General features: G+C 44.5%; 1 protein-coding gene across 1 annotated transcript in view; it reads right to left on the reverse strand.

Moving 5' to 3' along the window:
- The window catches only part of cecr2 (CECR2 histone acetyl-lysine reader), a 33,011-nt gene that overhangs the window by 2,942 nt on the left and 9,239 nt on the right, over positions 1-20,830 (reverse strand). The window contains exons 2-18 of the mRNA XM_085411607.1: positions 15,130-15,224; positions 12,961-13,144; positions 12,286-12,413; positions 12,013-12,096; positions 11,556-11,623; positions 11,291-11,451; positions 8,201-8,290; positions 7,337-7,496; positions 6,342-6,471; positions 6,200-6,237; positions 5,338-5,429; positions 5,069-5,195; positions 4,004-4,374; positions 3,743-3,889; positions 2,833-3,625; positions 383-2,420; positions 4-60 (exon numbers count right to left, since the gene is read on the reverse strand). Of these exons, the coding sequence (XP_085267733.1) occupies positions 9-60; positions 383-2,420; positions 2,833-3,625; positions 3,743-3,889; positions 4,004-4,374; positions 5,069-5,195; positions 5,338-5,429; positions 6,200-6,237; positions 6,342-6,471; positions 7,337-7,496; positions 8,201-8,290; positions 11,291-11,451; positions 11,556-11,623; positions 12,013-12,096; positions 12,286-12,413; positions 12,961-13,144; positions 15,130-15,224 (4,758 nt within the window). The 3' untranslated portion in view covers positions 4-8. The remainder of the gene's footprint in view (positions 1-3; positions 61-382; positions 2,421-2,832; positions 3,626-3,742; positions 3,890-4,003; positions 4,375-5,068; positions 5,196-5,337; positions 5,430-6,199; positions 6,238-6,341; positions 6,472-7,336; positions 7,497-8,200; positions 8,291-11,290; positions 11,452-11,555; positions 11,624-12,012; positions 12,097-12,285; positions 12,414-12,960; positions 13,145-15,129; positions 15,225-20,830) is intronic.

A 20,830-nucleotide genomic window follows, 5' to 3' on the forward strand; every position in this document is an offset into this window, starting at 1 on the left:
CACTTTAATCACAATCCCTGTTTACTGCCAAGGCCGCTTGGAGCAGCCATCATCTGTTGTCTGTAAATAAATAGACTTGTTAGCTCTTGCAGTCCGAGTGCCATTGGTAGGACAATAAGACTCTGCAACATTATGCTGCTTGGTTAAGACTGTGAGACTGATGTGGTCATTTTATTTTCTTATTATAGTGTTAGCCTTTAAAACAAGCAAACTAAATTACAGTAGTGATAAGGAATGCCCACCAGAGTTTGAGATCCAAGGGGACATTTTCACATTTTGTTTTTGACATAAATATATCAGGTAATAAACAGAACATATTTAAGCCATCATAATTAACAACAGTCAAATACCCACTGACAATATAAACTTTGTAAAAATTTACCCTGGATGCATGAAGCGTTCTGGTCCCACACCTCGCTGCTGAATCATCATGCCCTGAAAGTGCCCCCCAGGTCGGGGGTGTCTGTACATGACCATGCGTGTTTGGCCAGGGGAATAGGGAAGCTGCTGGGGCCGCTGCAGAGCTTCCATCAGGTGTGAGTGGGGTCTTTGAGCAGCATAGTGTCGTGGATCAGGGTATGGTTGGCCAGCGTAAGGGGATCCATTTCCAGCTCCACGGGCCTGGGACATCATATGATGGACGACACCTTGCTGCATTCCTGGATGTAAGGCTCGAGGGTCGTACACAAAACCGGACGTCATGTGCGCCACAGACGCATGTGGATGCTGCATGCTATGGCGTTGAGCAGCAGCATTATGGCTGTCAAGGTCCAGGATTTCTTTTGGGCTTTCAGGTTGCTCTGAGCCCTCATTGTGGGGCCGCTTTGCTGGACTGCCATTAATGCTGCTGCCTCCACCAGCTTGCTGGTTTTCACACTTCCCTTCGCCTGTGCCTCCAGGATGAGTCCCTGTTCCTGGCATTGGGCCTGGGGAAACCAAACTTGTACCGCTGGAGCCTTCAGACCCCAGCGGTGAGACACTGCTCTCCTTTAGCTGACCATTAGCTCTGGCACTGGCTACAGGTAAGTAGGCATTGTGTGGCATTGCCTGGTGAGACTGATAATGAGGCCGATGCCACTCCTCTGGAGGGTAACCCCCTCTGCCCGTGGCTTGGTTATGGGCCTGAGTTTGGGGATGGGGTTGGGCATAGTAGCGCTGCTGCTGCTGCTGATACTGATGAGGTGGGTACACATTGCCATGACCATGAGGGTGCGGTTGACCTGGCACGTGGTAGGGGTAGGTTGACCCTCCCTGCTGCTGCTGGTAGTTTGTGTTGGGAGCAAGATTGTGGAGAGCATTAATGGACTGGTTATGATATGGGTGGTGAGCAGACGGAGGTATGGACCTATTCATATTAGCCCGGTTGTAGTGTGGAAGTGGAGGGTTCCCCATGCCGTAAGTACTCATAGTTGAATTTTCTGGGCCTTGCGAGTGAGGAGGTACGGCTGGATTGTGCCCATCTGATGGCCCGCTTGGAGCCTGTATTCCCACATTACTACCCACCAACTGAGTTTGATGGCGATTTGGACTAAAAGCTGGGTGTTTATAAACACTTGATGTCATCCTGGTGTGCTGTGGAGACATGGCAGGGCTTCTCGTGTCCAGCCTCGTAGGCTCGCTAGGCCTTTGATCTCCGAGATCAGCTGGACTGGGCTGAGAGGGTAATAGAGGGGCAGGATGGCTGGGTGGCAAAGAGGTCAGAGGGGCTGGGTGTGGGGGTCCAGGCTGGGCTCCTTGAGTAGCGCCGTGTGGCATCCCATGCATGGGACTGCTTTGTGTAGTGCAGTGTGGTGAGATGCTTTGGGGGACATGATGAGAGGTTAGCAGAGAATTGTGTTGCTGTGTGTTCTGGTTCAATGGCTGAGGAGAGCTCTGAGGGTGGCTTTCAGGAGAGGTGCTGCCCGCCTCAGGTTGCTCATGTTTTTGAATGGCTTGCTGGGGTTTGCCTTCCTGATTTACACCATCTGCGAGTTTTAAGTTGTCTGGCATTTGCTGAGTGGAATTCTGAGCTGCTGCAACATCCAGTGGTGGGAAGTTCTGAGGAAGAAGTGCAAGGCTTGGAACATTTGGCTGTGGACTGTTTGGTTTAAGCTGTGGGGGATTGTGTAGAGCAGGATCAGTGTTACTCGAGTTGGGATGGGATGAAACAGGAATGGTACCATTACTTTCACTGGCAGAGTGTCCCCGACTATCCAACTGGCTTTCAGCTGAACTCTGTGCGGCCGCTGATCCAGAAGGATTCTGTTCTGATCTGGCCAAGGTTGGGGCTGGGGGGCTCTGCATTTTATCCGCAAGCCCACAGTATTGCCTTGTGGGGCTAGGGTTGGATGGGCTCTCTTGGTTAACTGGAAACATGTTTTTGTGTGATGGAGCTTCTTCGGAAATGTTGCTGGCAGCCATCTTGTTCTCTGACGTTGTGCCTGTTAACGTACAGGAGAAAACAATGTTGCAGGTTAGACTGTTTTACTATGACTAGAAGTACAATGCACGCGTTGTCCCCGTTTTATGCCACTTATCCAAAAGAAGCACAATACAAATCAAATTTTAAAAAACGTTCTGTTCCATTTCTTTACAATTAGGTTATAGAAACATTTAAAGGCGTCCCCGTGAGGCTGAAATGATGACATGTAATCTCTTTTATATTTTCAAAGCAAAAATGTAACCAAACTGATGAATATTCAATTTGCTGCTTACTGGGAGAAATAATTAAAGTCAAATTGTAAGAAGTACTTGACAGAAGATGGGGGCTGTGCTGATTAACAAATGAGACACTAGAGTCTAGTGCTCTATCACGCAGACTGGTGAAATACAGCAAGAGAAGGTCAGGTCTACCTTTGGGGTGCAAGTTTGTCTGCTGGGGAGGCTGTCTATCTGGGCCTTTGTCTCTAGCAGGATGCAGCAGCTGAACCTCAGGGGCAGGGGGGAGCTGTTGAGAGGGGTGAGCTGGGATGCTGCCAATTCTTGATGGGGGCCCAGGCTGCTGAAAGTTGCCTGTGTGCTGATGAGGGGCACCAGCAGGGGGTCCAGAAGAGGCTGACAGCTGCTGCAGGGCCAGCATCTCTGGGCTTTCCAGCATGGAAGCCAAGCGTGTCCTGCCGGAGGAGTCTGAGTGGGGCACAGTGGGACGTGCAGACATGAGCCCAGGGGAGCTGGCTGCTGCAGTCATTTGAAACTGGGCATTGGAAGGATGGTTGGGATATCCGGCAGCTTCTGGCCACGGTTTATGACCCACAGGTGGGGGGATTCCACCATAACTAAAGTTGCGCTGGTTCACCATGTTTGGGTCTTGAATAGACATGCCGCTGGGCCTCTCCTGCCCCTGTTGATTCATACCACTCCACATAGTAGGTAGTGGCATGCCAGCAGGTCTCAAGCCTGGGTAGTTGTGCTGAGGTGATCCTTCCGGGCCTGAGAACCTGTTCCCCATAGGATGCACAGTGTGGCCCTCTGGACGGTGGTGGGATGGGTAGATGCTGGCCTCAGGAGGAGCTCCAGGCTGTAGGGTCATGGGACGTGGTCCTAAGCATGGGCCATGAGTCGGACCCATGTACGAGTGCTGCTGCTGGTTTGGATCTGGACCCACTGGATACCTAGGCCCCATGTGGTGTGGCTCAATCATGCGTTGCTTGGAGGAAAAAAGGAAAATAAAATATGAAATATCTGGCTTTGTCTGTTATAACAGCATCAAGATGCATCATACACACAATTAGGTGGTTGGTTGTGTGTAATAGGTCAAGCATACCTGAATGTTAAAGTTGTGAGGCAACTGGTTTAAGTTGGGGTCTCCTTGTCTAGAAAAGTGAACCTGGTAGGCAAAGCGGGGATCCATGGCCATTCTTTGGGCATACATGTGTGGACCATGAGGCCCAGGGGGACCAGGCTGACGGAGCTGTTAAAATAAAGAATTTATTATATTTTACCCCTCTTGCATTTCAGACAGGAATTAAGACTCCCAATAAATAAATATATTTAAAAAAAGGATTAAAGTCTTATCTGTGGATACCTGTTGCCCTGGGTGGTATAACCCCCTGATATCTCCTTCCCGGATATGCTGCTGGCCTGGAGGCAAGCTGTGCGGGTGAGGGGGGCCGTTAGCCCAATGAGGATGCAGCCGTGCCAGCCTGGCATCCTCCTCTGAAGTTGCGCTACTTTTGCCCTTTTGTGAGCTTCGCTTACGTTGTACTTGCTCAGTAGCCCTGATCAAGCTTTCAGGCCCGAAAGCTTTGCTGTTACGGTTGCGTTTTCTTTCCTTGCGCTCCTTGTCTTCTCGACTGATGTGGAACTCTTCGTCCGTGTCACCATCCTCAGATGGAAAATGTTTTAATAAGGCTCGGCTAAAACAACGCTCCAGAGACTCGGCCATGATAGTGTATTCTGAGGACAGGAAGACACCAACATCAGCGATTCTTTTGTGATAAAACCCTGAGAACTTTTTTTTTTTTTTTTTACATAAACGCACATCTTCAGCAAAGGAACAAACATACATCACATGTCTATAGCATCTACTCATATACTCAAAGAATAACGCTTCATTTACATGCAGTCACTCCCACAAATAGCCACTCATGAAGTGACCATTAGGTGAGACACATACCAACAGAGCACAAAAATCCTGTCTTGTCCTGGCCCAGTGCTAACCAGCTGACCAAGTCAGAGGGCGTAAGTTTGACCCTTGCTCCTTCAACCCCTTCCCTCTACTCTTGCCCCACCCTGGGCCTCCTCACCACTCACCTCCCCCCATTCCCTGAGGAGAGTATTCAGTTGGATGGATGGCTCCAGACAGGGGGCTTAGGGGCTGGAATGTTTCTCTGGCACTGCAGGACTTGAATCCCCCAGAGCACTCGAGCACAACTCAATCACTCCTCATTAATCACTGTCAAGGCTGCCCCGGCCCCGGCCCCAACACAGTACTAAGACCGCCCCCCTTTCTTCTGCGATCTCTCCCACTCTCACCCCCTGCGTCTCAATGTCCATATGAAATTCTTTTTTCAAAATGCATCCATAACGCAACGGATTTTGATGCCTTTAACAAAGTTATTTTAAAAATGGTTTAGAATGCTTAATTTACCGCTGTCTTCTCCATTGTACTCGACACAGTTTTCAAACATCAGCTTCACGTCGGAAACAAACTCCTCCTTAGCGACATACTCCCCGTTATTGAGCTTTCTCTCAATTGTGGATAGGTCCATAGGAGTCTGAAATTAGAACGACAATAAAAATAAAGCAATTAAAATTATGAATCAATAAACTTTATATATGCATTAATGCACAAACCAGACTGATACAAACATGAAGCCAATGTCACACATTTGTAAAAACAACAACAGTATTCTGTACCTGGATGATCTCATGATAATTGGGAGCATAGGAGTCGTCAACGGGCTCCAAGAAAGGCCAAGAATCTTTATGGGCTTTCAGGGCTTCAAGCACTGAAGAACAGAGTAGAACAGACATTGACTGTAAATTTACATCGACATGTTTTAAACCCAGCAACTGCATTTAGTATGGAAAGGGAAGATGTAAGATTTTTGGAAATAATGTCACAGACCCCGACATTGGTTCTAAAAACAAAAATAAATATCAACCAACGGTATCACTAAACTCGTATACAGTTTGTGGCTTATTCCTGCTTGTTTGCCATTACAATGGTGTGTTATGACGAGGAGTAAAAAGCATGAAACATGTAAGCCGAACCATAATTAATACCTTAAAACTGCCAGCATTTGAAGTGGATAACATTAATTATTGTGTAGCAGTGTTGTTTTTCTGTTGAGGATATGCTGCTGGTAAATCTAAGGCCCTGGTATTCCTACAAAGACTAAAACTGCTCAGGTACAGTTAAGGAGCACAGCTCAATCCCCGCAGGCATCACCTCAAATCCACGGATAAAGCTCCAGCGTCAGACACCAAAGAGATTTTGCATCTTTGCCTGATGGGTCAGAGCCATTCTCTTTACACAAAGACCAGCTGTTACTTGTGTGTTGCTTTGAGTAACAGTTCCACTTCATTGTCAACTAAGGAAAAGAAACCGCTGGTCTTACTTTCTGCAATAGCTGTTCTTCTTTTTACATACTTTCTATAAGCAGCCAACTTCTGCTTCCCGTTTACACTACCACACATCTGCCCAGATGACGTGAATTGTCATGTGACGGGTACATACATGTAAACATAGCAACAGGTAATAATTCTGCAGGCATACCTTTATAAAGAGCAGTGTAGTCATCATCAATTTCATAGCTGAAATGTTGAACATACGGCATGTTAGACGGGCTAAAATAACAGCAATCATGAGTCGCTAAAGCAGATAGTGAATCTGAAACTAAATGTGAACAACTTCCTACAATTCTTTATTCTTGCGTGTTCTCTGGACGGGAGAGGATGGCTCCAGATTCAGGAGTTCAGGTGGTAGATCTTTTCCTTGAGACAGCAGCCAGGCCTTTTCTTCTCGCATCTTACGCCTTTTTGCACGCTCTAATGGAAAATCGTGAACACAGGGGGCAATTAAAATCACAAATAATGAAAAACGCCGGTCTCAGAGTGCAGGTAAACAATGTTTGATTGCTTATTCAGACCCTACAGTTACAGTATTGATGTCTATTGAGACTGTCGGGAGCATTGATGAAAACCAGGCCTCAGATGTGACACACAGCAGCAGCAGCTCAGATAAGTGAAGGAGAACGATTCATCGGCCATCTTTTCTTAGGCCAAGTTGATCAAAAGAGCAGAACAGAGCACAGAGAGTGCATATGCATAACCGCTTTATCTTTCAACATGAAAGGCACAGAGGCCTGGCAGCCCCCCTGCCGTTTGGATTAAAGATGTTTGAAGGAGGATTCCACATATGCAATACACAGAGTGTAGGGCCAGGTCCTGCTGTTCATCTATAATACAATAATGAGGCTCCTCTACTGAAGCACAATCAGCAGTTCATTAACCCTTGACAGATGACATCAGAGAAGAAGAGTGATCCTGTGATTAAAGGCCCTGAGCATTCCCTTTCACAGTGTCTGTGTACTATACATAAATCTCAAGGCTTCAAATGCTGCTATGCTACTGCAGATTTTTCAGCTGGTGAGAGCCAAAGCACGGCAAAGAAGATGTGAAAGCCTGTGTGGGGAGTGCCCTTCATGATACATTCTGCCCTTGACAGAGCCGCCTACCTGCTGCTGATACATGACTGATGAGAGAATGTGAACTTACTGCTGCTTCTTAATATCTTACAACTTTCTGCATATACTAAAATTCTTGGAAAGAGATTTTTCAAACTTCTTTTAAACACAAACAACATCTTGGCAGTGTGCTACTTGTGTTCCATCTATATCGGTAACCATCTTACCCTCCACAGCTTTGATCTTCTCTAGCTTCTCTCTCTGCCGTTCTTCCTGCAGAAGCCTTTCCTCTTCTCGTCTCTGCTCGGCCAGCAGGACCTGCCTGTCCAGCTCTTCATCTTTTTTCTTCTCCTCCTCCTCCTCCTCCATTCCGGCCTTGAGATTGTCCTGGATGCACACACCCACAAAGTCTATTAGTCTACTCTTCTCTCACACCAGGAAAGCTAGATGTATAGAAAACTACACGTTTCTGTACATAAAAGAAACAATCAGGCCCTAAACCAACATATACAGCAGAGAGAATAAATGTACACAGTGCGTGTGCAAACATGTACTGTGCTGGAATGTCTTGCACTAAATATGTCTGTGGAGGTTCTCAGTCATCCAGGTCATAGTAGTCAAAGGAGCTTGCAAAGAAAAGCGTCTGGACTTCTTTAAGTTGCTTGAAGACGTTTCACCTCTCATCCGAGAAGCTTCTTCAGTTCTAAGGTCAAATGGTGGAGAGTGAACACACCCGAAACTCTGGCTGATTGGGACCCACACCCAGTTTCACACCTTGGCTCAGGCGATTAGAGGATCATCAGGGGGTCCTTTTGTCCCTCTGTGGGGGGGTCACTCCCACTAGGTTTATATCTGGGACTCTCCACCATTTGACCTTAGAACTGAAGAAGCTTCTCGGATGAGAGGTGAAACGTCTTCAAGCAACTTAAAGAAGTCCAGACGCTTTTCTTTGCAAGCTCCTTTGTCTTGCACTAAAAACCAGATAAGTGGATGACATGCCCGTTGTATTGCTGAATAAATCGGCACAGCTTATTCTGACATTGTTAGGTGTGTAACACTACCTAAAAAGCATAGCACAGACAAACACTCACCCTCTCCTCGTGTTTTATGTGATTTTGAGAGAACCGCTGGGAAACGCGAACTGGGTTTGGGTCCAGCAGCTTCTGCTTCTGCTCACGCTCCTGAAATAAAAGACATGTAGTTTGGTTCTGCTCCTCATGTCTCTCATGACACACAGGGACTCGTGAACTGGAAACTGTTGTGTCTGTAATGCTTTCTCGTCCACAAATGCAACTTTCTTTTAAAACATCACATACGGTTTGTGTAATTCATTTTGTCTAAAGCCAACACACTGACAGACACTCTGGTGTTGCAGTGCAGCAGTGACTATAGCGAAGTCATTGATTTATTTCTCCCATCCCCCAAGTGACTCTCTCACCTTTGCTCCCTACTCTTCCATCTCTGCTTGGGAAGAAAATTAACATACTTGCACCAAAAAATAAATCACAACCTGTGTGATATTATTGTTAGCTTGTGGTAGTGTACAATCTGTTCTACAATAGCCTATCTGGCAACTTTTGAGCAGGGAACTTCATCCAAAATATACAGTACAGAGCGTGGAGGGTTAATGAGCGCTGACGTGTCAGAGAACCAGTTAGAGCAAACAGAAAAGGAAGGAAACACCAGCCAACAGAGCGCCAAGTGGTTTCTGAAATCCTGTCTATATCAGGGACTGTCCCCTGCAGCTTATGTCAGAGTACATCCAGGATGTAGGACTATTAAGGGTTGCCACCCTGGCACAGGTAACACCTTGCTAGATAACAAGTAGAGAGTCCTAAATATGCATTTGCCGCTATATAAACAAAGTCAGACTGTCTGTGCGTGCAGGTAGGGAAGCAAACAAATGAGGAAGGAGCCCACTGCGGAGAAGATTAAAATGAAAAAATACTGTTAAAGGAGACAGATGTTTACAACCTAACGTGCTTTCTAAAACTAGATAATGTTTTCAAACACCATCTTTTCATAAAAAATGAAAATAAGATCATGTCTGCCGTTGTCTCAAGCGGTCCATCGTGACACGTACCTATCAACGGGTCCACTTTAGACATGCTCTTACTGGAAAAGATTCACCTGATGTGAGCAAGGTAGCAGCGCAAGCCCACGTGGTCACTATGAATCAATGGGACAATTAGCTGTGGAACTATCACATGGGCGCAATCAGAAAGCACACCGACTCTGTATCAGGGAGCTGGCAGGCTACAGACGTCTTACACCCAATCACACTGAACAATTGGGTTCTCACATTTGCCTCCGCCTGGTAATGTGTAGAAAAGTTCAGGGCGGCAGTCCACATGTGTGCTTGAGAGCCCCCGCGCCGCCTCTGTCTCGCCTCAATGGGAAACACTGACATCTCCCCAGGCTCCACAATTCTTCCCCGTATTACCGCAAGTCCATCATCTGACACGCACACACATGATCGAGTGCCTCTGGTGTCACCACTTAGAGAGGTCGACAGAATCCTGCAGCACAGCAAAGCTGTCACTCAAGAGTCTCCATTCTGCCCCAAGGTGAGCTCCTGCCAGCTGTCAGTGCCCCGTGAAATGGCTGATGACAGCAGACTGAGACATGTGGAAGATTTGGGAGAATATACACACTGACACTCATGTGAACACAGAGATATTTATAGCCACACATCAGGCACTAACACATACTTTGAGAGAGAGCAAGACAAACAATCCTACAAAATGGCCATGCAAAACAGATCACAGTGCAGGCTGCAAACTACATGTACGTACTACATGCAGCCTTGTAGAAGCTGTATATCACACAGACACTTTCCCCTTTGCTGTTATTTCAAAGTGCAAACAAGTATTTACAAAACTTTCATTTCATAGCACAGACTACCAAACAGAAAAAGTATACATGCACCATTTCTGAAAAGCTTTCATTTCTGGTTGTCTAATATAAATTTGGTCTATGCAGCAAATCAAGCACAGAATCTATACACCATCACAGCGGCAGTGTAATTAATATAATTACCAAGCACAGCATCCTAATGTGATCTCCTGCTGTGTAATCTATATTATAAATAAGAAGCTCACTATGGGAATGTGCATTCCTTTAATTGAATCTGTTATTTGAGCAAATTTAAATTAATCCGTTTTCACCCCATACTGTGATCGCGTTTGGCAGAGAGCCATCTCTTCAAGTCCAGAGTGCGGCGGCGCGGAGGAAACGCCAACAAGCCAAAAACCCCTCATCCAGCTCTACTTATATTATGTAGAGAAGCTATAGACAGACTTTGAATGCCATAGAAATGTGCACACAAGTAGAACAGCAGAGGGTGTGACTGATGAACGACTCAACCAAATTCACTCATTCATAACCATTTGCAATTACTGAGTGACCTCTCGGCTGACATTAACCTGCCTTCAGGATTCTTGACTTCAATGCTGATGATGGCAGAAAAAGGATCGTTCCTATAGCAACAGCCACGGCTGGTTATACATCACTGGAGTAGACAGCATCCACTGATCTTTATGCAATCAGGTGGGATCAAAACAGGAACCTAGGTTTTCTCGACTAGCTGTAGCCGTCAGTGACTCAAATTAATTCCTTTGCAAAGTAAAGAAAGCAGTGCTGGCTTAGACATGCTGGAGCAGAGTGTGCATATCATCTCCCATTAAAGCACTCAACACCAATTATACCTTAACAGACATATGACCAATCCCAAAAAACTGACTAGGGACCAGCTTTCCTTGACTCCACCTATTGTGTAGCACAGTCGAGAGGTCCTACAAACAACTATTGTAAGACAACCAGAAGATAAAAGCAGCTGAACTGAGATGAAGGAATATCAGTAATCTTAAAACCCGAGATTAGATTAAGGAAACAGGAAGAAAGAAAAGACAGCAGTCAAGTGTACATCAATAAAATTCAATTTGCATATTCAAATGTCATCACTGTCACATTTGGGATGTCTCATTTAGCCGTTTATGAGCTGGTATTTCATCAAAATCGCCCTGGCGCTTGTGACTTGTCACACAAACGAGGACAAATTAAAGTCTGTGTATAATCGCTTTCATATTAACGAATCTACAGCCTATCAAAAACAGAGGACGCATAGAAGGCGTTGTATGCTGGTGTAATGGAGACTGATGGTGGTGTCTCTGGTGTCTGACCTTGTGCTCAATCATGTTGCTGATCTCAGGCAGGAAGTTTTGGCTAATGACACGGTAGAGGTGGCGATCCTGTGGGGAGGTTTTGTCCTTGATGCTTTCTGCCAGACTGAGCCACTGCTCCTCTGTATCACACACCAGCGACCAAGCGCCTCGCTTACGGCCTGCACAGGAAAGAAAGGAAAAACAACATCGGACCACTGATTCTAGGGAAAAATGCAAACAAAGGGAAAAAAATGTCAGGATATAAAGCACAAAGTTTCTTTACCTGTGGTTGGGGGAAGATCTTCCAATTCATGTTCCATCTTCATCTCTGGCACATCACTTTCCACCTCACTGTAAGAAATATAAAGCCATGAAGTCCCTACAAAAAAATGGCATGCTTAAAAGTAACTCTGGTATAAGAGCTGATCCTCCACAACTACTTTTTGGAATTAATTAAAATTCCTCGCTACACACATGGTGAGAATATGGTTAGAGAGCGTGTGCTCAAGAAATACTCCATTAATCATTTATTACATTTTGGGTCCAGCAGTAGGATAAAGGTCAAGTCAACAACTGACTGAGAGCAAAGGACATGAAGACCCAGATCATCAAAACCTGGGCGAGTATCGTTTTCACACGGGAAACAGACGAGCTCATCTGCACAGCACATGCCCAAATCTAAACGTCTGTGTCTCCGCCCTGTTAGTACTGACCGCAAAGTTTTTCTTGTTTTTGTTTACCTTGGTGAATCTTCCAGCTTTCTCTTCTTTGGTGGTCTTCCACGTTTCTTTTTCTCTGGTAATGTTAGTTCTGTTGTTTCATCACTGGGGGAAAAAAAAAAAAAAAAAGCAGGTTAAAAGGTTAAAAGTACAGCTTAGGTAGGAATAAAAGACAAGTAAATTAACCCTTAAGAGGACTCTAAACAAGTGGTAAAATTTTATTTCAACTGAACACTTCAACATTCAGCTAAGTGCAGATGATTCATTCTTGGTTGACAGAAAAAGAAGCATTACCTGTGTTTTCCTACTTTCTTTGTCACTGGCTCTTCTTTGTACATGCGAGTGCCGTAAAAGTACCAGTAGAGGGCTCCATTTCCATCCTGCCCCAGGGGTTCCACCCTCAGGCTGTCTGCATCCAGGCCCTGGAGGTGGCGGGGGTGGGGATATAACATTTCTTAAATAATATGCAGTGTGTCATCAGAGGGTGATGTCATTTTAGCTCTTTGATCGTACAGAGGCGTGAATCATGTGCTGACAATAAGTACTTTCGATATCTTGTTAAGAGTGTTCATGAATTATAGCAGTTTACAGTTTAAAAATTAGAAACCGATTGACAGTACAGGGGTAAAGCCTCAGATTATGATAACTCCACCTTAGTTCATGGCAGTAAATATACTTTTAAAGAACAGCAAAACTAAGATCTTGCACTCTTAGGCCAAAGTTAAACGAGGCAGCTGCTCAGTGACAAATATATCTGACTATGCTTTAAAGCTGAACAGCTGGGTGAACGAAATCATTCATCATGTTGTCAAAAAAGCAAACTTTAACAGTACACATGTACACAACTCGGCAGCATTAATGGAGCATGGAACCTTTTATGTACAATTACTGACTCAATACTGAGTGAATGTTTAACTCTTTAATAAATTGTGAATACATTATTATGATCACATGTATTCTTTTAGTCACCTTAAGCAGGTCAAAGACATCAGCAGCATCCAGACGGTAGTCACACAGCCGGTGCAGCAGTTCCACCTGAGTGCGAGGGGGTAAGCTCTCAAAGGGCCCCTCTCGAAGTGGGTTGGGTTTCCCCTCTTCCAGCTCCCAGCGGTAGCTGATGATGTCGTCCAGGTAACTGCTAAATGCCTGGGGGCTAAACAGTAGAGCGGCCTTACTCATCTCTGCCGTATTGATTTTTAGATGTCACTCTACTGGGTTAGCTACACCTCGAGTAAATTTGTCCTTTTACGCATCTTAATCATGAAAGATTATTAAATCAGAATTAAGCACTAGCTGCATGTCAAAAATAACAATCCAACACAGGGCTTCACTTTTGTACTGAGATTTCTATGGATGGCTAGATTCAACCAATTCAGTTGCAAATCTTGGCACTGTAAACCCAACGCAGCATGCTTCAGTACAAACTAGCATCGCTTTCTAGGAAACAGGCAAGGTTCACACTATCATACAGGCTGGAAAAAGAGAGGAGGTGGGGCTGGTTTAAAAAAGAAGAAGAAAAGGACTAGTTTCTTTGAAGGGGAGTTGTGTTGTATCTATGAGTGAAAACTGGTAAATAAATGTTGGTTCCGGTTCAGGTCTAGCCGATTAATCTGTACCGTTCAGTTCCAGCTCACATGAACAGAACAAGAGCTTGGGGCAAGGGTGAGCATCTATGGAACAGCACAGAGAAAGAGGGAGAGAAAAAAAATGGCTTATCTTGAAAGAGCAGCGTGCACTTTTCACACAGCTGCAGGCTCGCCCCTCCTCACTACTACCCCATCTCTCTCCTCCTTTCTGTCCTTCGTTTTCTCCGACATCCTCCCTCCCTTCTTTCCCCCGCTCCGGCAGAGCGTTTAACGCGTGCGGATGAAAAGGGCAGCTCTGTGAAAGGCCAGGGCTGAGCAGCCACCCCCAGGATGCCAGAGCCTGTCCAGTCCAATAAAGCAGGCTGTCCTCTTGTTACCGGCTGCCTGGCTGGAAAAACTGGATCACTCCTGCTCTGTGCTTATCACTGTACTGTACCACTATGCTACTCTATAACGATGGGTTAGATTAACAGGCGTATCGAAGGGGAAGCCCCATGGGAGGTAGAAAACATTTGCGGATTTGAATAACAGCCTCTGCTTCGCGTTCACTTTCTCCCACCACTTTATAGAAAAGTTTCTGTGGCTACGCCGTTTTCGGATCACCGCGGTAGTAAACATGATGTCACCATACCACCTATCACTACTTTCAGCGCTCCTTATGGTGACTAAGTTCTGACTCCTCAGTGAGTTATTGCGCTCGTGACTCAGACTTCCTATGAAGCTTCCTGGGTATTATGACTAATTTGAAGAAGATGGAAAGACAAGTTTTATCTTGACACATTTAAGTAAAAATGGTAATTCTTTTCCATTGTGCCTCTGCTTCATTAAAAAAAACAAAAAACTCTAAATTTGAATTCCAACTTCCACCACTACTTAGACCTACAGTCAGCTACGAAGTAAATTTCCCACGCCACTTGGGGCAGTTTTAAGCAGCAGGAAAATGTGAATGTTCCTGCTTATATTCACCTATTTATTATCTTTCAGAACAAATGTAACTAAAAATATTAAACATACTATAAGAAAGCCAAACATCAGCCATCTACACACTGCCTCATTTAACACGTTCAATTATGTAAAAGTAGCTAAAGTTGGACATGGTCCTACACTCAAGACTCCATGATTAGGAGAGTAAAACTGGGCTTAAAATTAAATGTTAATGTTCTTACCCTCATTGTTTAGAAAACTGTAATAAGTTTTGCTTTATTTCTAAAATGTGAAAAGATTTAAGGGGACCTCCTTACTGTACTGGACAGCGATCTCAGCTCTGAAATGTGCACACCTCTATCTGCAACAAGTCAACTTGTTGCATTTTTATTATGTCCAAATAAACTTTGGTTCAACCCCGGGGTTCTATCATGAATCAAAACTTTTTCGGTCGTCCCCTTCAGACACGTGTTTCTTGCCAAAAGTGACCTACGTCACGATGCCAGCCGTGTTACGCATCCCACGTCTGAAAACGGCTTATGTGTTACAGGTGGTGTTACACAAGCAGACCTGATGTGACCTGGCAGCGTTTGCTATATGCCAGGTTCTTTTTCTATTCTTTACTTACGTGATGTCAGTGCGCTGGTAGCATCCCTGCAACAGACAGGCAACGAGATCCCCAAGGAAATCCAAGTCCTGTTCTGACAGGGCTTTCTCCAGCTCCTGGACACAGAGGACACAGTCAATCAACATGTGAAGAAACTACAAGCACTTAGCAAGCGATAACTGTGCAAACATGCCGATTTGCACAATAATGGAAGCAGAGAAATGCATCTCGCAAATGAAAACTATCTAAATAAATAAATAAATAAATAAAAGGCAAAAGTATTGTGACTGGGAAATAAACAGGTGGCTTTCTGTGTGTTTAGACTGTTGGCCACTATAAAGGAAGTGGTATGTGATCAAAATGGAGAAACTGCTGGGATGAGTGTAAGGTAAGCTGGCAGATTTCGGTGGGAGGTGTAACAGCTAGAGCTCGCATCCTGTCTCATTAAGGCGTCTTGGTTTGCTGGTGCTTGTTGGGCTGTAGCTGAGGTTCAAGTTCAGTCATGACCCCTCTCCTGCCTGGCATTGTGTTATAGTCATTTAGGTTTTATGAAGCGGCAATAACCGGCAGAGCAAAATCTCAAAGATCTGAAAGCACCAAGAAAGGACAGCAGGCAGCAGAGACCGAGAGCTACAACACAGACATGCCCCTTCTCCTCTGCTGATCAACCAAGACACTGGACACCACACAGCTTCCCAGCATGCACAGCTCTCCTTGATCACACCCAAGGACTCTGAAGTTGAGCCAGAGGGAAGAGAAGGAAATGCAAATGAACAGTGTTCCATCAACCTAGTGTCCGTTTCATTTAAAAGCACCCTCCCACAGGATACAGAGCAAACTCTTCAAAGCTCATACAGACGGCTCGCAGCTAACCACTCCCACCCCTAATAACCATTGCTTTCACACCAACAACTTCTGTTGTTGGTGTCACTCTTGCCCCTCTTTCACAAGTACTTCTGCACCTGTAGTACTTGTGAAAGTCCTATAAATGCTGATCGGTTCTCTCAGCTTTAACCAGGGAAAAGAAATGACGCATCAATTACTTAAGGTCCTTAAAGGTCAGTGTACACACCTCTTTGCTGTGGAAATGACAGAAGCCGGTACACAACAAGTTGGCTCAATGAAAAAACAAAAAGAGAGCCAAAAACAACAAGGTTGTGAAAGAAGTTGAAAAACAGGATAAGATCAACGTTTCTGCTCGAGGTTAGGAACGTAAAGAGCATGAAGGAAAAACGAAAGAAAAAATGCAAACCAGGAGGGCGAGTTTCATAAGAGCAGATAAGAATCACGTCTCGTGATTGAGAAGAACAGCTCATTATGTTTACAAGCGCACTGAGGCTATTTTAAAAGCCTGAAGATTGACATGGTCACAGTGACCACAGTCAGACTGTAATGGATTTTAGGTGTACGGCTTAAACTGTAGGCTTTACGAGTGTGTGACTGCCAGGAGCAAATCAAAGTCTATTTTAAGTTCTGAAGTAGCCAGACATGTAAGATTTACCGACCACAACTTTTGCCTTGTTGTGGTTAAAAACGAGGCACAATTTCTTGTCAAGGCCAGTGCATACCAATAATTGGGTGATCATTACCAACCGTTTTAAATACTACAGAATTGCATTTGTATTTCTACAGCATTTTTGACAAGTTTAATAAATCTCCTGGTTGTGCAGCACATGCTACAAGACCAGGAGTAACAGTGATAGACAAACTCACAGTAATGTAAGCAAGGCTGCATTTAAGGACATTATTTTGCCACTTTGCTTCGAGTTATGAAAATCAGGTTGGAATACCTTCCTAAACGGCAGTACTGTGTACTGTATATCAAGTATAGATCAGGTAGACCGAGGTTTAACAATAGAGACTCCTTAAAGTTCTTAACATGTGCTCAGGCTAGCTCACTCGTCATGGGGTGGTCACATATGCAGAAGAGCTCTTTCGCAGCGCGAGCTAACTCTGGATACAAAGACACACGTGGGCGTTTGTCTGTAAGCGCATGTGCATAGGACGCAGTGAGATCCTGTGTCATGCTCTTCCACTTCCAGGTCCCCTGTCAGGCAGCCTCTGGGCCAAAGTGAGCACATCCATCAGAGACAAACTGCACTTTGATCACACTTTGAAAAAAGCCGGGGCCAAGGCTGGGGAAAGAGTTCAGAGTTGAGTACAGAACAGCAAGTGGAGGGCTCGCTGCAGCCCACTGGATGAACAACTCTTCCCTAACTTTGAAGTGCCACACAGTCTGTCAGATGGCAAAGGGAGGGGAAATTACTGGGGTCTATTTGCTCTTTCTTCTCTCACCCATCCATTGACCAATCCCTCTGTGGCCTGTTGCTAACAAACAGTTAGCACGATAAAGGACTGCAAGGGACACCGCTGCAGCTGGAAGCGTCCTGTGGGAACCTTTTGCCTCGATAAGCACATGCACACACGCAACGCAGCACCCAAACTCACTGCACTGACACTATAGATAACAGGAAAAAAACACACCAATGACAATTCATTCAAACGTGTACTTTGACTGCCTAACATTAATGATCAATGGGGCCGAACGATAAAAAAGCTGAATAATTGATAAGATATAATTTGGCTATAATTTGCATAAATCAAGGTGAGCTGTCAGATTTATTGGCAAGATACTGCTGTGAAAAACCGGCTATTCATTTCAGATACTGGGACAAAGATTGGAGGGTGAGTCAAGGTTTAGTCAAAAGGTGTGTGTCATCACTTCACTCCCTCTGTAGGCCTGGCTTGCAATCAGCAATTCGCCCTGAAGGTATTTGCCACTTCTTTCACCAGACGCCCCTGCTGTTTCTCTCTCTGCTCCTCTCACTGGCTTAACCTCTTATTCCTCTCTTTCACACCATTTTCCTCCCCCTGCCCTGCTGCCCAGTGTCTACAGGGCCTCTGAGGCATTCTATTATTCCCCTGACAACACCCTTGCTCCACTCTCCACCCCGCATTTTCCTTTCTCCATCTTCCTTATCTGTCCTCTCCCTCCGCACATTATCCACACCCAAACCAGTTGTTGGCTTCACTGGAGCTGAGGGCAGAATAGCAAAGTAGAACTCATTTGGCAGGTATTCTCCGCACTACATCATCAGTGAGATGGACCGGCCACATCCACTGAAACAACTTAAACTGTTTGGGTCACTGCTTTGTCTATTCAGAGCAGCAGACAAGTGCGAAAAGTAACACCCATGGTGACAATGTGGCTAACCACTTGTTCTTTTCAAAAGGCCCAATCACACCTAACGAGTCTTCATTAACATTTGCAGAATAAAATGCCTACATTCTCAGTTCTGTTATTCAGCCCAGTTGACACTATTACTTCTGAATCTCATTTTTATAAACATGTACAAATTATTGTGTCTAAAAAGGTTCCAGTTACTACTCACAGCATGCCTGCCATGACTAAAGTCAGAACACCAGCAAAGCTTACAGATACAAACAAATGATTGTTTATTCTTCTTCTGTAAAAAAGAAATTCAATTTTGCTATTGAAACTTCTAAATGTATTATTCCATCATTTACACCAAGCTAAATTACTGCATTTTAATGAGACTGACTATAAAAATAGATTAATGATTGTATGTTTTGGCTCCAAGTATCTAACTATTTACAAATGTCCAGTCATCTGTGATAAGCACTTTCAGAGTCTTTGTCCACCTCATGCAGATAACGGTAAAAAGGTATCTTTTTTTATGCTTACGGCCAAGTAAGAAGTGGCAATATAGACATCTCAGGGGAAAGATTATTAAAGCTATACCTATTTAACTGCCAAAACACCCCAGAATTTACAGTCACTTCATTGATAAAACCTACTATTACTTGCAATGTCTTTAACAATATGATTTATACAGGCAACTCCTTATTCAAGAAGAAACCATGACAATAATGTGCTGTGTCTGACTATATCCGACTGTATCTGCCTGAGTCAACAAGTTTCAGTCATTTCTTAATTTCCTCCTCCTTCAAACTTTGTCTAAACATAGACCACAGGCCTGGTTTGGTAACCACGCATCTGTATCAGGGCTGGATTTTGACAAAGAACTTTATACAAATGCCTCCTAGAGACGGTGAAAATAAACACTAAATTTGCAAAACACAAAAGATAAGGAGACATATGGACAAACCAGGACAACGCTTGATTTAAGCTCGATTAAGACTTCTGCAGGAAATAACTTATGTAGTAACTGAAAAACTCCTATGCTTACACCTCAATCTTCCACTCAAGTCATGGTGGTATGAGTCGCCCCAACATCTCGGGAGGTGCACATCGTGCTACGTAGAAGGTTGTAGCATAGGATTAAAATGGGATTCTGGTTGTGGTGCAAGTTACAACGTAGCTCTGACGCAGAAGCATAATTTTCATGTTAGAAGTTAAATCTTACCCCATCTCTCCAGCTAGTATTGATCCAAAACACGTGTGTGTTAACAGTTTACTGAGATGTAGACTGATAACTCTCCCAGCTGTATTTAGTACTAAAGGAGGCAGACACGTTCTATCCAGTCACAGCTGTCTCATAAGAGCGGGTCCATCATGGACTGACTGTGTATTCAATAAACCTGCATTATGTGCGGGCACATCTGCTGTTATAAGGGTTACAATGATACCACTGGGACAAAACACAGTCTGACTCTTTGATATGAGAATCAAAGTGGTAAATGTTATGAGACATGAATCAACTGAAAGGAGGAGAAGACCTGACTTTCTGAAAGAAACACTATCAAGGCTAAAAGCAGCCAACAGATTTCAATGCAAAGCAGAAACGCTGCATATCCACATAGAAGTGAAATGTGCTTTTGTCAGTGGATGCTAACGGACCCATCATGTGCCCCAATCCATATCTGCACAGAGAGAAAACCTGAGATAAAATGTGTGCATGTGTGTCTCTGGCCAGTACCACCTGTAGAGTGAAAAAGAAGGGGTTTAGATAAGTGGCATTTTGTATCAGCGGCTCCAAGGTTAAAGCAGATCCTCAAAGCCTTTAATATCTGGAGGTTGGCCTCTCCGGCTACCCTCACAGCAGACACTTTCCATGCCACTGCCGTTAACAGCTCCTCCGGGGTCTATATCACCAACAGTTGGAGGACGTGTGCATGGCTAGCTGGAGGGGGAAGGGATGTCTGTTTGTTGTGTAAAGGCTCCTCTCTTCCTCTCCTATACTTCTTTCTTCATTTCTTCCTCCACCACCCCCCTCCCACTTTCAGCTTACACATGGCTCCTCCAGGAGCCATCATCTGACAACACCCTCCACCCCCGCACGTAACCACCTCCTGCCACATGACAAACATGAACACATAGCCGTAACACCACAGGAAAACGCCCTCACATCCTCAGGATGTACGGTTCATCTGATCAGAGGAAAGCATCAACAACTTTTTGTTGGTGCCAAATACATTTGACTGATTCATCAAAACAAGAACTTCTAAAAATATATATGTATATAATAAATTTAAAATAGTGAAAAAGTAATGCACTTTACACTCAAGATTCACACAAGGCATTCCTACAAGAATTAGATCTCTTCATGGACATATGTGACAAGGAAAACAAACAAAATGAACAAAAAACCCACCAAAAAAAATAAAATAAAAAATAATAATAGTTCCATGCAAATTAAACCACTCTTAGAATAGAGACAAAAACAAACATGATACACTCGCAGCTTCTGGGTCAGTTTAAACATTCTGCTAAGTTTTATTTTAGTATCAGTGTCATGGC

This window comes from Rhamphochromis longiceps, linkage group LG7 (assembly GCF_057381845.1).
Source record: "Rhamphochromis longiceps isolate RC_006_pf linkage group LG7, R_longiceps_female_GT1.1, whole genome shotgun sequence".
Lineage (NCBI taxonomy): Eukaryota > Metazoa > Chordata > Actinopteri > Cichliformes > Cichlidae > Rhamphochromis > Rhamphochromis longiceps.